We start from the raw sequence: 17,262 nt of genomic DNA on the forward strand, positions 1-17,262 counted from the left end.
AGGGAAATGGTGGTGATAGCAGGGATAACACAGTCTAAAACATGGAACTGACTCTTCATCTTTCAAATACAGCTACTTTGAACTGGAGAGCAGCGGCCTGAGGGACGAGATTAGATATCATTACAGATTTAATGGAAAAGCAAGAACAGAGGTGTTCCCGTACCGGATGGCAGATGGACAGTGGCATAAGATTGCACTGTCACTTAGCGCATCCCATCTTCTGCTTCATGTTGATTGCAACAGGTAAGACATTGTGTTGTGTAAAATTTTTTTTTTTTTTTTTTTAGAGAAATACAAGCCATCTCTTTCCTCCCTCCCCCTCCTCTCCCCTGGGAACAAAACTGCAATTGGAGAAAAGAAAAAAGCTGTTCTGTATTCTAAAGTGACCAAACGCAATAGAGTAAGAAAGAAAACAAAGCATAAAAATGAAACGGTACATTGTGATTATGAACACATGTAGGAAAGGTCGATTGCTGATTGGGGAGTCTTAAATATACCTCAGTGTACTGTAGGTACTGGCTGATGTTATTTTCAGCTGTGATTACATTTAAGTGTGATACACGGTTGTGCAGTCTGTTCTGTCTGTGGAGTGCTTCACTCAGCATGCCTGGAAACTTGAAGAATATATGAAGATGTTGTTTGAGCTTCTAATTTCATTTCACTTAATCAAGTGTCCTTTTTAAAAAACAAAACAAAAGCCTAAATGCCTTTTCTAAAGGGAAACTTCTAAAAGGGGCTGCTCTTCTTAAAAGTTCAGTATTGGTACCATTTATTTTCTGGCTGCCAGTTCGCTACCTCCCTTTAAAAAGCTGTAAGGATTGCGTATTGCCACCATTAGTGTGCAGACCCCCCCCCGCAACCCTCCACCGCCCCACCCAACAAAAACACAAGCAGGAACAAAAAGCTACCAACCGAGAAACTGCTTGCATTTGGGACTTGATTTTATGATATACTGAGCACTCATCTCTCATTGAGGTTAGTGGCAGTCAAGGACACTCAACGCAACACAGGATTGGGCATTTGAAGACAGTTCTGTGTGTGGAAAAGATAATAGATTCAGTCCTGCTTGCACTGAAATGAACACCAAAACACCCTTTGACTTCAACAGAAGCTGGATCACTCCCTCCCCCCCATATGAGTTTTATTGTTGCGGCGCTTACATGATCTAGGGAGCATAGGTGATGGATCTAGGGGTGCTGGGGATGCTAGCTTTCCATTATACACAGGGTTTACAGTTTGGTTCAATGACTGTTAGCATCCCCACTATACAAATTGTTCCAGTGTCCCTGCAAGGGAGAAGTTATTGCCCTCTACATTCTGCATTTCATTTTAGAAAGGGAACTAGGATGTGATTATGGCCCTATTCCCTCAACAGTAGGATGCAGATCTGCTCCAGCACAGAGAGGAGAGCAGGCCATTATGTGAAAGTAGTGCAGCCTACACCCCCTGTGCTTGGGAAGGGATTCTTCTTCCTGGAGCATCCCCTGGGGTGGTGCAGCTCAGCTCTGCTCCCAGCATGCAGCCATATCTAACTACCTCTATTTGGTTCTATACTTTTGCAATAACTTCCAAGGCAATGGGAATATCTTTAAAGCATGGCTTGAGGGTAGACTGTAGTAGAGGTTTAAATGGAGAGGGGAAAAAAAGAGAGACGATTTTAAGTTCCTGGCTCAACTGTAGCATCTCAATTCAGTTAATTAGAGTTTGCGCCAAGTGTTGGCATGAACAGTTTGCTTTATATCTTAACCTCCTACACCTTTGCATTCGAAGAGGGAATCAACTTTTTTTTAATTGCACCGATATGTCCTGCTGAGACTTCAGTAAATTTCATAAGAAGGTGAAAGTGATCTGTTGTGCGTAAAAACAGAGAATTCCAGCAAAGGATACTGTTGAGAACTGCCAAAAAATCTGAGCCCTCCTAATCTTCAGTGGGAGAAAAACTACAGCTGAAAGTACACACAGAATCCTGTATTAGGTAGGGTAGATTTTTATATATAAATTTCAACGTTTTAGGATGGCTTAGTGTCATAGACTTTGAGCTAATTCCTGAATGTCTAATAAGAAGCAGTGCCCCTACGGACTTAATCGAACAAATTAAATCACAGGAGAAGAGAATGCTATTTTAGTCAATAGATGAATACTTTCATCTCCCTTAGGATGCGATGCTCTCCCTGCTCCAATCTTTCAGTTCAGCCTAAATAAATACTGGGGATGTGTATCTAATTAAATAACTACTAGCCAAGAGAACCACAAATACCACTCTGAGTAGTGTAGGGCCTGATTTTCACTGGGGCCTCAGCGCCGCCCCCACTTACATGTGTGCAGTTTTATGTGTGTGCACACCTCCATATATCCTTTTGGTGTACTAATATCATTGCATACGCTGGAAAGCATTGAACATCTGTGAGGGGGCAGATGGTGGAATTGGAATGTGCAAAAGTGTCACTTCCAAATGTTAGAAACTATCACGTGCACAAGTTAGAGCATTAAAAGAGTATGTGAAAAGGGGTGTGCGTGTGTGTCGTGAGTGTATGTGCAGTCAGGATCAGAAAATCAGCTCTCTAATTGGTGACAAGGTTTGGCTTGATACCCAAGGGTGGTTCCTGCCTATAAAAGTTAGAGAGAGGACCAGGAGGTAAAGGAGCCTGAAAGCCTTTAAATCTTGAACAAATCCTCCAATCCATTTTTATACCTCCCACAGCCCTTTCATACACATCCTGCTGACTCATACTATCACATTGACACCTGGTGCTTGATTAATCATTGACCTTAGTCTTTCAAATTCAGTGTAAAATTATCCTTTTTGTATCTGGATATACGAAAGGAAGATACTTGACAATTAGTGAAAGCCTTTGCTACCTTTTACTTTGCATTAATGAGAAGAATGTAGTGAGGTGAATATATCAAAGGCTGTAAGTTTGCCCAAATTTGTGTCATTTTAATATCTGCTCTTCCCATGTCTTGATTGCTCTTTTCAATGCTCTTGGAAGACTCTCGGAGTAAGAACTATTACAGAGTCTGATATTGGAGTTCTGAGGTGCTCACACAGATAGAAAGATTTGGACCTGGGTTTTGAAGTCTGATGAAGTCAATCGGAACTGTTCCATTAACTGCAGTGGCCTTTGCGTTGGGCCTTTGAATAGCAGTGGGGGGGAACAAATGTTTACACATAGCCAGTGATGTGTTACAAATATTAAGGGTTAATGGGAAATAGATATACCTGCTGACATGCCTTTAATACGCAACTGAAGTTTGTAAGGTACTTTGAAGATGAGCAACCTATAGTTTTGATGGATATTCTTGGTTATTTCCTTAATTTTTTTAAGAGAAATAGAAATAGAAACCAAGCAGACTAAGAAGTGGGGTCCATCTGAAAAAAATATTTTGTCTGCTCCTTTTATGTTTCTCCTGCTGGAGTAAAGCATCAGGGAATAAAAAGTGCATGAGCAATGAGAACTTTTAAATTGGAAACACAAACAAACAAGAAAACCAAACCAACAACATCCAAGTACAGGAATTAAAATGCCCTTTTTTTTTTTTTTTTTAAAGTAAGGTCGGCTGTACACTGGCTGTCATTTGAGATATATTCTAATCTAACACATTCCTTTGTTTCTTACCACTTTAATTAAAAATATAGTAAATAGTAAGGTGGGAAATCTGTTTAAAAGAGTGGATCTATTGCCTTACCTGCTGTACCAAGCTTTTTACTGGAGGAACAGAGGAACATTTAAATATGTGGTCCATGACCCAGTTCTGTTGCATTGTTTTCTTCATTCCTTGTTCTTGTCCTTTAAGATTCTGCCCAGCGGAGTGGCAGGAGCTATCAGAGAGGAGGTTAATCAGGTAGAGTGTTGTGTAGTGTGCTGTAGGCATACCCAGTATCTGGCCTAAAGTATTTATTGGAAATTATTTTTTCTACTTTGCCCATTGAAAGCCCCTTGAGTGTGTCATGAAGGAGCTAAACCTTTTAGAGTAAACAATATCCCCAGATAACATGTCAGTTGCTGTCATGTCTATGAAATTATAGTTATTGTAGTCAAGGTACAATAGGGTATTCCAGATGCGTTCAGTGTGACTCCATTGCCTAGAGAAGGATTATTTTTAACCCACTGTACATAAGCAATGCTAGATAATTATTCAGTAAAGGAAGGCTGGTCTTATGGTTAAGGCAGAAGGCTCTGAGACTGTACATCTTAGTTCTGGCTGTGGTTCTGCCAGAGACTTCCTGTGTGAACCTGGGCAAGTCTATTGACTTCAGTGTTTCTTAGTTTGCCTGTCTGTAAAATAGTGATATAATAGTACTTCCGGGTTTCATGGATGGGATGGGGAAGGCATTAGTATCTGTGAAGTACTCAGACACTGTATTATGGTGATCAGCACCAGAAGGAAGCCATGAAATAAATAAATAAATACATGTGTAGCTGTAGCCTTACCCAGCTGACACTGACAGCTCTGTTTGCTCTCTTGCAAGGAGGTAGCTGCATAAGGTCATCAAGGGGAACTCCATGAACATGCTTATGGAGCTCCACTAGCTTACAAGGGGCACTGGGATGGAGCAGAGATACCTTTCACATCTCGCTGCGTGTTGGAGCACAGCAGAGCACAGCAGAATCCTGAGGCAGCTGTTTTTTTAGGGCATGATCTTATTGCAATTGAAGTTGGTTGGAATTTTGCCATCAATTTCAATTGGAGGAGGAACAGCCTTGAAGTGTGTTTTTTTTTTTTTTTTTTTTTTTTTTTTTTTTTTAAACGTCCTAAATAATGATTTGGCTCCGTGACTGCTGAGTTGTAGAGGTCTACAGAGTTCCAGAACTTGGTAGCAGCAGAGTCTAACTTCTGTTCAATAGAGACCGTAGCAATGTATTTTTAGACTTTGAGACTTGCAGTGCTTTTTCATGAAACTGAAAATGTTGATAGACAGGTTCATGACTTCAGTAGGACAGGAATAATATTGTGTTATGCTTTACTATGACATCTTGTATTCATCATCTTTGTATGCTACCGGTGTGCCGGAGAGAGGATGCATAATGGTAGAGGAAATAAGTTTAAATCAAGACTGACAAGGCTCAAATGAGTTATTCAGTCATTTCCTTAAGTGGGGAAGGAGATATATTACGCCATTCTCAAATATTATGAATTAACTTTTTACATTATTCCAATATGTATTTAGATGTTAGTTATTGCACAGCGATAAACCCACACAATAGAGGTGGTTTCTTAGAGCATGGCTATGGTGAAATTGTGTTTCTGGGGATTTTTCAGAGGGAATCTTTTGTCGTTGCTTGTTTCCACTTTTTTGTTTTGTTTTGTGTGGAGGACTAATGGCATTGTGGAGACAGGAAGGAGATCGGGGGACTGTGAGAATCACAAATGCGTACGGTTTTTCCTTTTCAGATTGTAAAAATAATTATTGTATGCCATTCAGGCAGGTAAATTTAGTTCCCAAAAATAAAGGGACTGTCCTCTGTGGAGTGGTTAGCCAGCCCATGGAATTCAGTGGCGTAAGTGGTCGTGTAGTTGAATACTGGAGCTATATTTACAAAAGGGGCATTGGGCCAGAGCTGAAACAACAGTTCTGAATACCTCCTTAAATGTCTGTTGAAAGCCTAAATCTAGATCTGAGTCCCTATTTAACAAATATTCCCCAATCTTTCTGAATGATCTGAAACCCGCAAAGGTTGGGGATGTGGCGGGGTTAATTCTCTTTTGATGCTGATGTAAATCAGGAGTAACACTACCGGAGTCTAGCTAACCACCCCCAGATTTTCAAAAGCAACTAGTGATTTTGAATGCCTCCCTTTTTCAGTGCCTGATTTGAGATACTTTAATAGGGGCCTAATTTTCAGAAGGTGAATATTCCACTGTCTGGAAATTAGTCTACTTTAAGGTGCTCCAAGCTGGATACCCAGAAATGGAGGCATCCTAAGTAATGTTTAGAAATCTTGGCGAGCATGTATCTAGGTATTTAATTGGCTCGCATCACTGCAGTATCTGAGCACCTAACAAACATGGATGTATAGAAGTGTTGTTATCCCTATTTTACAGTTAGGGAATTGAGGCACACAGAGATCAAATAAAAAGTCTTTGGCAGGATAGGCTGTTGAACTCAGGCATTGGAATTACAGCTGGTAAAACTAGCGTAGTTGAGATCATTATGAAGTCTGGGGAAATCCAGATCCAAATTCTATAATTTTAGCTCAACCTTAATTTGTGAATATGCCAGTTGAGGAAATAAGGGTAATCTAATCTTATGCTTCAGGGAATAAACTGATTGCCGCAGGATTCAAGCAAGTTTTTTTTATTTTTTATTTTCCCTTTTCTCCATGGGCACATTGCTCAATTGGATAGTTGCATTAAGCTATTATTATTTTTTCTGATGCATCAAGTATTGGCCACTACTGTAGGCAAGATCCTGGACTTTATGGACCGTGGTCTGGTTTGGTATTTCCAATCAAATGTTCTTTTGTACTAGTTGGGGAGGAAAGAGAAGTGGTTTGATTCTGAGCATGAAAGCAAAAGAAAATGATGTTTCTATTTTTATGAATGGCTTTCATATCTGAGACCATTTATGGAGGGAGGAATCAGAGGAAAAATGTGGTGTTATTAATTAATTTGTTTTGCAATGTTTACAGTCTGCCTTCAGCATATAAACGATAAAAGAATTTAAAAACACATATAACGAATCAAGTTAACACAATGTAGAAAAATGCCACTTTGTCAAGCCAAGTCACTCAACCTAAAGGCTGAATGAATAGATGTGTCTTGCCCTGGGGTGAAATCCTGGCTCCAATGAAGTCAATGGAAAAACTCCCATAGACAGGTTTTCACCTCTGAAGTCTGTCAGATCCAGAGAGAAATAAGTTCCCGAACTGAGGGCCCTTCCTTGAAAGTGTTCTGCTCCCAATCTGTATATTATCTTTCTCAACACCCACATATCCCAGTTACTGTGAGATCCTGGGTGATCTGAATTCCAAGGTTATTGCATCAATAAATTGTTGTTCTTAACCACTGAGGACAGGACAAAAAGTAATTGGTTTAAATTGCAGCAAGGGAGATTTAGTTTAGACATTAGGAAACACTTCCTAACTATAAGGGTAGGTAAGCTATGGAACAAATTACCGAGGGAGGTTGTTGAATTTCTGTCACTGGACGTTGTTAGGTTAGACAAACGCCTGTCAGGTGTGGTTTAGATAGTACTTAGTCCTGCCTCAGTGCAGGGGACTGGACTAGATGACCTATCAAGGTCTTTTCCAGTCTTGCATTTCTATGATTTTATGAAATGAAAGATGCTATGTAAGTTATTCAGGGTCTAAACCATGTGTTTTACAGACTAAAACCAATACTTTAAATTTAGAACCAATGTAACATTTATTGCATACACTTGTAATCACGGCCAATTAGTCATTATGGAAAGTGCACAGGGAGTGCATCATTGCAGGAAATTAAAAAGGTGGATGAAAATATCATGGGAAAGCTGAGATGAGGATTATATCGCCTCACCACAAGTGAGTTCATAAAAACTAGCTAAGAATGTAAGCAATGCCTATGGAACGAGAGAAAGGAAATGGTTTATGGAAGAGACCAGGTTTGTCTCTGGAGAGACTGCCATGCCATTGCACAGTATCTTAAAAAAATTGGATGAGAAGAATGTTTGATAGGAACATGGGAGCAAATACATAATGCTTCAAAGCCAATCTTGTGGCTCCTCATCTTGTACTTACCTTCCCTTTGTGAGAAATTGACTCTGGAATATCGATGAGATTATTTTGATTATGGGCAAATTATTTAGTGATGACATTATTCTCTTGATAAGATGCTCCTGTGACAAGATATTCTGTAAGGCGATTAACTACTCGGCAGATGATTCTGGAAAGCAAAACTGAGATATTTAGCAGGGACTCTGACAGTGTCTGGCCCATGGTTTTCTTTTATTTTACATTTATTTTCCATAACCGCGTAGCTCAGTTTTGGAGGCTGGTTATTCTCTCACTTTCACCAGTTCTTGTTCTCTTCCTCCTCCTCCTCCTCCTCTTCCTCCCCCATTGTTTTTACCCATATTGTTTTTACCCATTGACTTTCTGGTTTACACAGGAGCAAGTAGGAGGAGAATCAGGCCCAGTATTTTCTAACTCATGCTTGTGGTGAGCAAACACTTAAGGCTTCAAAGGTATGTCTTCAGGTACACAGAATGGAGCTGTAGTGAGGCAGACAGCTCCTGTGTGCCACAGCCACATTGTGGGGGGATTTACTGCTTTGCAGATGTTGCATACGTATCTTGAGGAAGGTGTTTCAGGTTTGCCAAGGTTCACTTTTCGGTGCTTTGTTGCAAAACAGAAATAATGTCCTTAGATTTTCTGTGTCATGGTGGTAAAATATCCATGTAACAATGTTTTGACATTTTTGTTCTAAACTAGTGGTATTTTTGGTGCACCAGCAGTGCCATGTCCCAGTCACATGGGATCAGCGAGCATGAATCATCACTATCAAGTCATAGGATGGGATTATGTCTTTTTTTGTTTTGTTTTGTTTCATAGACACTTGTGTAGTTTTTATTTATTGCCCATCCCGATCCCCTTCTGCCTAAAGATTTCTCTTTTTGCTTTATTTTTTGGATTTTCTTCTTTCTTCCCCCTTTGGAGGACCCATCATATTCATTTCCTCCTTCACTTTCCAGGATTTCCTTTTCTAGTCATTCTTTCTTAGATTTTATGATGATTGGCATCTGAGACGTATTCTAGAGATTCAACTTCTAGGCGGTTACTAAGATGGTTTCTGGGAAAGGATTACTCTGGGGGGTATTGGTATGGTAATAACTGGGAAAGAGCATAATATTGATAGTTCTCCTGCTAGTAAAATGTAGCAGAGGCATTTAGGTGCTATTGTTTGGCACCTGATACAAAGCCCATTGATGTTAAGGGGAATTTTAGGCATTCCAGTGGGCTATGGCTCAGGTCTTTAATATACAAGCTGTTCTTTTTCCTTTGGAGATATGAGTTCTAGACCAGCTTTAGGTCACAAATAAAACAGGGTTTGGTGGTTGTCTCCTACTCCCTGGTGGATATTTGCATGCATCATAAAAACCACTGCTACATGTTACTACATTCAGACTGTTAGCAGTGTCTGCTTATGAGAGGTCAAAGACTGCAATAGCAGAAGTGTTGCTGGTGTTGCTGAGGTGTGTTTCCGGAACTAGGGGAAAGAAGCTTCAGCATATGGCTAACATTTTCAAATGTAGATGGTTAAAGTTAGTCATCTAAATTCATACTGACTTAAATTGGAGTTCAGCTCTTCTGAAAATCAGGGAACTTAGGCATATTTTGTCCTGTGTACTTTCCCACAATACTTTCCCACAGTGTATCTGATTCTAGTCATTCCACTGGGACCCTTTACTTTTGTGAATGCTCTACTTGTTAGTATGAAGATGGGGAAGCAGTGTGGCCTAATAGACTCAGAAGACCAGGGTCCTATTCATTCTATTCTGGCACTGACCAGCCCAAGTCACCTTGGACAAGTCACTTAATCTCTCTGTCTCTCAGTTTCCCCATCTGTAGAATGGGGATAATGATTTTGACCTCCTTTGTAAAGCCCTTTGAGATCAATTGATGAAATGTCCTATATAAGAGGTAGGTGCTACTATTAGTATGGATATTTACCCTCCATATTGTAGTCACCGTATGCTTTAAACAGGTCCTCTCCTCTTCTGTGCATCAATAATAACCCAGTGGCTTTTCTAGGACTGTTTTACACAATCTCCTGTTGATTCTTGCTGCGCTAATGCTCCTCTCACTTCAAAGACTTACACTAATTATGCTGCCCCTAAACTAGCAAGCACAGTCAACTTTTCTTATGGATATTATGTCAGTGGTCATTTGTAGTTTAATAGTCAAAAAAGCAAGGACAAAAGAGTCATCCATAGCTTTGTTAGAGGTTGTGATGGGATGTGTACACCATGTAGGCCATGGGGCCCATGTAGACAAGGGATTAATGGGGCCTGAAAGGCCAGTTTACATACCTGGCCCCTCTGCCAGAGAGAGAGAGAGAAAGCCAGTTGTAAAAGATGATGAAGCCAAGCTGGGGAAGGGATGGGTGGTGATTATAAAGCTAGGAAGTGGTGAGGCGCCTTTTATTTTTTTTTTAAAAGCAGAAAGGGGCTGCAGGGGGAGAATGTGTAGTCAGTCTCTGGGGAATAGAAGAGGTCCAGGGAAGCAGCAAGGAGTCTGAGGGAGTACACCTTGGCTGGGTAGGTATGGGTCTCAGGGCTGGAACCCACAGTAGAGTGAGGGCCTAGTTTCTCCTACCAGCCACCAAGGAAGTTGGGGTGAAACCCTCTGAGGTTAGGGGTGTAAGGGCCAGGGAGCACAGAGACAGACAGAAGGCCATTTAACTATAGGGTTGTTGAACTCTAGTCCATCCCTTCTGGGGTAACAAAGTGTGACCTGGCCGGAGGGCCAGGTTGTGGGAAGGGAGAGCACCCCTGTAAAGGAGTGATGGTCAGCAGGAGCACCATACAGGGAGACAGCCACTATGCCAGGCTTGGCCACAGGGAGGTGCTCCTGCAGTGAGTGAACCCATTTACAGACATTTTAAATGTCAGCTTAGTTGCTTACATTTGAAATATTTATTATTACTTAGATTTAAATGAGAATATTTTGCAAATGAACATTTTAAATAAAGACAGGTCAAACTGGACATGTTAACATCTCTTTGGGGTTTGCCCTGTGCACATGTGTTTTTTGTCAAAAGAAACACTCTACTGTTCTCTTCTAAACACCCCAATTTTGTTTTGTTATGTCTCATTCTTAGGCTTTTTATAGTGAATTGAAAGTTAACTTCCTCTGTTGTTGAAAGAGGTTGTTTAAAGAAACATTTTTGGATACACTTTTTATTTTTAAATTTTGTAGTGTGGGAGATCAGCAAGGGAAAGGATAATTAAACTGATAAGTAGGGAAGCTTATCTTGATGATCGTAATACGAAAATCAGTGAAATGGTTTATCAGAAATGTACCATTATAGTTTAAATGATTAAATTTGAGCTTGAAAAGAACTTTAAACCTGAGCAAGCATTTTCTAGTTTATTTAGCACAATGCTATTATATGACACCTCCCTTTTTCACCCTCCAGAGCCGAACAATAATTTTTTGATTAAACAGTTGGCTATTGTATGTTCCAAATTTAATAGCAACAGTCTTCCTACAAAACCTGAATTTTATCTAAATTGCTTTCCTCTTGTTCAGCGATTGTGAACTCCTATAGCATGACAGAGGAGACAGCATGAAAAATCAGAATTTCTCACAAGAAGATTATTTTTGTCAGAAACAGAGAGCTGAAATCTTGATGAATAGTTCAGTTAAACTTGTTACAAAACTGAAGACACGTCAAATAATGCATCCTATCTGTAAACACTATTAAAAAACAATCACATAGGTATTGGCACATTTTCATTGGGAAGAATATAGACAGCTAGTAGAAAGAGAAGCATGTAGAGACAACCTGGGATCCCTTTCCAAAAGGAGTTCTTAATCCTTTCAAAGGAACTGAAAACACAGACAAATGCCAGTATTGCAGCTAGAGACTTATTTAATGACCTGCTATAATCAGCACTTTCTTCATGCTGTTGGGATGCACAAAATAAACAGGCCAAACTTTCAAAGTTTGATTTTTGGGTGGCCTATGTTAGGAGCCTAGGGCATGACTTTCAGAAGTGCTGAGTACCTGAAACTCCAGCTGAATTGTGGGTGCTCAGCACCTCTGAAAATCAAACCCCAATTGGTGTCTCAGATTGGAACAAACATTGAGGCACCCAAACAAAGAGGACACTTCTGAAAACATTGGCTATGCTGTTAAAGACTATCTCGTTCAGGAACGTGACCTAAGCAATCACCAGCACATTTAAAGAATCTAAAGATATAGATGGATGCAAACAAGGTAAGCTAAAAGTTTGTTTACAGGGGAACATGCCTGTAATGGGGTGGCAAACTTTAGGATCAAGCTGAGAGATGTAGGACTCTTTTTTTTGACGATTCACCCTAGCGTCAGATACTAAGTCCCTGCACAGAAATGTACAGCTTCATCAGACTCTCCCTGGCAGCCACACCTGGTGGGGCCAATTAGCTCCAACCCTGGAGTATAGTAGGATCTGAGTGCCTCTTTGAGGAAACTAGGGATTGGGACATAAGGGTCATTCAGCTCGCAACTCTAGATGCAGCAAAACACAAGCTAAAGTTGGTTTGTTCTTATTAAAGTTAACAGTAAAGAAACCTCAGGAATCAGGTAAACCTAGTTCATATCTAAACCTAGTTCATATCAAGCATGGATGTACTGTTTTAAGAGCAATGCTGGAATATTTAATAATGCTGCTTATGTTTAATAATGTCAGGTATTTTAGATTGAAAAGAAGTTAAATGATTTGGGGGTTTTCTAATTGAAGTATTACCATATTGGATTTACAGTATAACCCATTTATCAGAGTCCTGCTTAATCACAACTCTTGGTTAATCCATGTTTGCTTGCATCTGCTGCCATTAATATGAACAAAGCAGTGTTTCTGGTGCAACCAGGTAATTTGGAATTCCCCAAAGTGTGTGTGTGTGTGTGTGTGTTTTTTCTCCCTAGAACTTGCTGACTTTAGCTTATTATTGCCGCATGTTGTATATGAGAAATCTCCATTGCAGGAGGAAACTATCATATTTGTTAGAAAGGAAGGATACTCTCGTGGTTAGGGAAATAGCCGAGTACTTAGGCGATCTGGGTTTGAATCCCTGCTCTGCCACAGACTTCTTATGTGAGTCACTTATGTTATGTCTACCCTGCAGTGTAAGCTCTGGGGTCAGTGGGATCCCGCAGGCTGAGTGTTTGTAAGCCTGAGCTTGAGTGTTCACACTGAATATTGACTTTAGGTTTAGAATTGCTGGACCTTGGTCTCTCACACATGCTCTGGTGTCTACACTGCATTATGCAGACCTGAGTCAAACCAGCCTTTCGCAGGTTTCCTAGCCCCTCCCCCAGCTCCATCTGCTCTAGCCCTTTGTTCGTGATTCATTGTGGGAAAACTTCATTGTCCATCTTGTGGCAATTGACAGGAAGTTGTCACATCCTGCCAAGAAATGTTTGGGTCTGTACATTTTCAGCAACTGGAGACATTGACATGTAAAAGTCACCATTTGAAGAACTTATCCTGCTTGGGCTGCACTGCAAAAGTTCATGGTGACAATGTTTTCTGCCAGTGGGGTGTCTACCTTCAAGGACAGGACAGGCCACTATTACCACCAAATAACATTGTCATAAATTGAGTAACTGCCCCCATTATTATTCTACCCCCTTTTACCTTGGTTTATGAAACCATATCCTGATCTGGCGAAAGGAGGTTTAATTACACTCTTATTGGGTGTAAAATTGGGTGTGGATTAAATGTGCATTTGACAGACTGAAATCCTGCTGGAACTGTTTACAGACCCGTTTGGATTCCATTGTCATCAATGCTGTCCGCATTATTATGCCTTTCTGTACTCTTTACAATCTTTGTGAATTCACAAAGTGGATAAGGAAAAGTTATTTACTTATTCCCATAATACAAGAACGAGGGGTCACCAAAAGAAATTAATAGGCAGCAGGTTTAAAACAAATAAAAGGAAGTTCTTCTTCACGCAGCGCACAGTCAACTTGTGGAACTCCTTACCTGAGGAGGTTGTGAAGGCTAGGACTATAACAATGTTTAAAAGGGGACTGGATAAATTCATGGTGGCTAAGTCCATAAATGGCTATTAGCCAGGATGGATAAGAATGGTGTCCCTAGCCTCTGTTCGTCAGAGGATGGAGATGGATGGCAGGAGAGAGATCACTTGATCATTGCCTGTTAGGTTCACTCCCTCTGGGGCACCTGGCATTGGCCACTGTCGGTAGACAGATACTGGGCTAGATGGACCTTTGGTCTGACCCAGTACGGCCTTTCTTATGTTCTTATGTTCAAAGGTGAGCTATTTGCCCATGGATGGACTTATGACAGTAATGCAGGGGTCGGCAACCTTCAGCACGTGGCCCATCAGGGTAGTCTGCTGGCAGGCCGTGAGACGTTTTGTTTACGTTGACCGTCCACAGGCCTGGCCCCCTGCAGCTCCCAGTGGCTGCGGTTCACCGTTCCCGGCCTTTAGCAGGATGTACATGGGAAACTGAAATCAGGGATGCTTAGTGCGCTTGCAATGGAAGAGAGAGAATAGTATGTTTATGGATCTATTTGTGCAGCAGTTTTTACAGTAAATGAAGTATTCTTGCTGTATGCTATGAATGGGGGTGTGTGATTGTCATGAACTGTTAATTGTGGATGAGTTGATTGCCTATGCAGTGTGGTGGGGGATGGTGGTTTGTGTGACATGAATTGTGGGGTTTTATTATGGATTGATCTGAATAGATGTATTGAGAAATTGTGTTTGGATGCAGCTTCCCAATTGTGTCTTTTCATGTCTTTATTTTTATTCTTCAAAATACATATTATATGATGTGATGCAGTGATGGTAATAGACTCCTTAAATAAAACAAAAGCCTTTGTGAGTATGGCAGTGTTACAAGAAACACTATTAAAGCATTTTCAGGCGGGCCAGCTGCTTATACAACATCAAAACACCAGTAATAAACCAACACCCAAACCAGTAATAAAATAAAGTGCATAACAAAAACGTTGATTAGTACAAAACATTGGAAACCAGTGCTAACAAGTTGCCAACATTTGTGTGTCCCTTGGACCCCTTCTCACCACCTTCTCCTTTCTAGCATGTTTAGCATACTCTTGGTGCTGCTGCACAGGGGTGGAGGACTGCTGGGGGTACATTTACCCTGTCCAACTAGTGTTCAGTCCCGCTTGCATGGGCCACCCAACCATGATTTTGTCTAATGCATTCCTGGTCTGCAAGACATGATGTTGTGGAGGGGACTCAGGATGTGGTGCCGGTGGAGCAGGAGTCTGAATTCTTGTGGTCATTAGCACAAGCAGCCTCTCAAACAGGTCTTTCTGCTGAGCTCTGTCTTCCTCCCTCAACCAATATTCCTACTCCAGAAACTGTGCTGCAAGTCTCTCCTCACATGCTGCAGTTCTCTCCTAGTGCTCTGCTGCCCATCTGTGCCTTTCCACTTGCCATGAATCCTTTTCCCTTTCATATTGTACCTGCTTGTTGGCTCTGTCCAGGAGGTCTACCATAAGTTCATCATGCAAATGCTTCGTCTTTGACCAGTCCATAACAGTTCAAAATCCCAGGATCCTGCTGGAGTCTGGCTGGGGTGCTGAGGCGAAAGGGCCTGAAAGCAGACCTCAAACAGTACATTTATTGTCTCAGTAATTCAAAAAAATGTTCGGAGCATCCTCAGAAAAAGGTGCCTGTGGAATCTCAAGGTCAAAAAAATGATACTTTGTAAAACTCAGGTTCAATATAGATTTAGAGGAATGCTTCCATTCCCAGAAGCTTCATGGGCCCAACAGAGTGAATCAGAGTGAAAAGAGTACGCGCAAAGTAAGCTGAAACATACATGTGCAATATGTTTAAAAATTGTAGACCATTGTAGGCAGGGGAGGAGAGGTTGCTATGGTTTACTACCTAATGTGACTCAGTTCTTTCAGGCATTCTGGAGAACATAACAATCCTGGAGGTTCCTGAATGGCAGAGATATTCTATTCCAAGCTACTGGTGGCAAGCCACACATGCATGTCACAGAGGTTTTCAAGTATATGGGGACTGAGCAACACATCATGAGTGGAGTGGGCAGGTGTCCTATAGAGGAGGGCCTGGAAAATATGCCCTTCTCTGAAATGTGACTACCTTTCTGGAGTTCCTAGTATGGAAAAAGTTTGCAGCTTATCAGCACCCTGGGTTGGGTTAAAATTCACAGGGGAATCAACGGGATGCTGTGCTAGTGTCCACATGGATTACTGACTCCCTACAGCTTACGATACAGCCTGCTCTGACTACATCTATCTGTGGACTATATACAAAAACACATGATAATATGAACTCTCAAAGAACTGCATAGACAGATACCCTGGCGCACTGGACTGCATACAACCCCCTGTTGTATTTAAGACATTGATTTTTGTCATCCAGGCTCTACATTTCCCCTCACCCCTGTACAGTTTGTTTATAGTTGGCTCGTAATGCTGTGGCATGGGCGAGTTCTCCAGTGTGGTGTGCTAAAAGGGAAGGCAATATATGGTTCTTATTTTGAGCACCCCAGTACATATTTGTAAGAAAATGTGAGTAGCTCGTTAAAAAAAATAATAATAATGTTGAGTGCTCGTTCAACTATTTGTGCTTCCTGGTCTTCATTTTGAATTCTAGTTTGTAGTGGGGTGATGTCAAGTTGCTGGTGTGCATTTCTCCATTATTGGATATACACTGCTACATACATAGTTTGTAATAAAAATTGCATTGGGTCATAAACAAACTCCCATTTGTATATTAATAACAACAGACCTGGAGCCAAACACTTACCTACTTCTGTGTCTTCTGTTTCTGCTGTTGGTTTCAACTTCCATGAAGCTGCTTCTCTGGAAGGTCACCACACAACTCCTACAACTATGGACCCAGGATGTGCTGCAGCTGCTCTGGTGCAAAGCCTCCTTGGGGACTGGTGTGAGCACCATAGTCACTTTGCTAGCCTGATCCAGCACCTGTTAGCTCCCCGTTTATGCTATATTAGATTCAGGGATCAGAAGGTCACCGTCCTGCTGACCAGGCTATTGTGAACTGCTGCGGGCTCAGGGCTTGGTGTAGTACACAGCACCCGGTCAAAGTCCTCGTAAAAGAGGCAGGATGACAGAAAGTTCCCAGAGGTACAGTTTTCATCCCTGGCTTTCTGTTAGTTACTCTTGAGCCACTTGATCTGCTCTCTTCACTGGCACCAGTCCATTGAATCCCCCAGACTGTCAACTTATCCGCTATTTCTTGGTACATGTGGTCATTTCTGATACTCTTACTGAAGTTGAACATGTTGCTCACCTTGTACCACAGATTTACCAGAATCTGACTGTGGTCCTGTGACCACATAGCCGTGTGCTTGGCAAAGGACTTCTTCCTGTAAGTGGCCGAAGCTAATGCAGGTTCACTCTGGAGCTCAGCAATCCATAATTAAATGGAAGAATTAAAAGCTGAGCAGCTGTATTTGAACCAGACACTTGCTTCAGTTTTCTGCAAGTTGATTGGCTAGTCTTGGGATAGGAAGCATATGAACAGTGGCCCATGTGATTGTGAGATACTCTCTGGACATGAATCTGAGGGACCT

The 17,262-nt window shown here is 41.3% G+C and overlaps 1 protein-coding gene across 3 annotated transcripts in view; it reads left to right on the forward strand.

The window, feature by feature from the left end:
• Positions 1-17,262, forward strand: part of NELL1 (neural EGFL like 1) — a 445,942-nt gene that overhangs the window by 59,337 nt on the left and 369,343 nt on the right. For 2 of the 3 annotated variants that reach the window (XM_065402716.1, XM_065402717.1), the window contains exon 4: positions 73-243. The exons of the other annotated variant lie outside the window; for it this stretch is intronic. In XM_065402716.1, coding sequence (XP_065258788.1) covers positions 73-243 — 171 coding nt within the window. The remainder of the gene's footprint in view (positions 1-72; positions 244-17,262) is intronic. 3 annotated transcript variants of the gene reach the window in all.

Source organism: Emys orbicularis, chromosome 4 (genome assembly GCF_028017835.1).
Source record: "Emys orbicularis isolate rEmyOrb1 chromosome 4, rEmyOrb1.hap1, whole genome shotgun sequence".
NCBI lineage: Eukaryota > Metazoa > Chordata > Testudines > Emydidae > Emys > Emys orbicularis.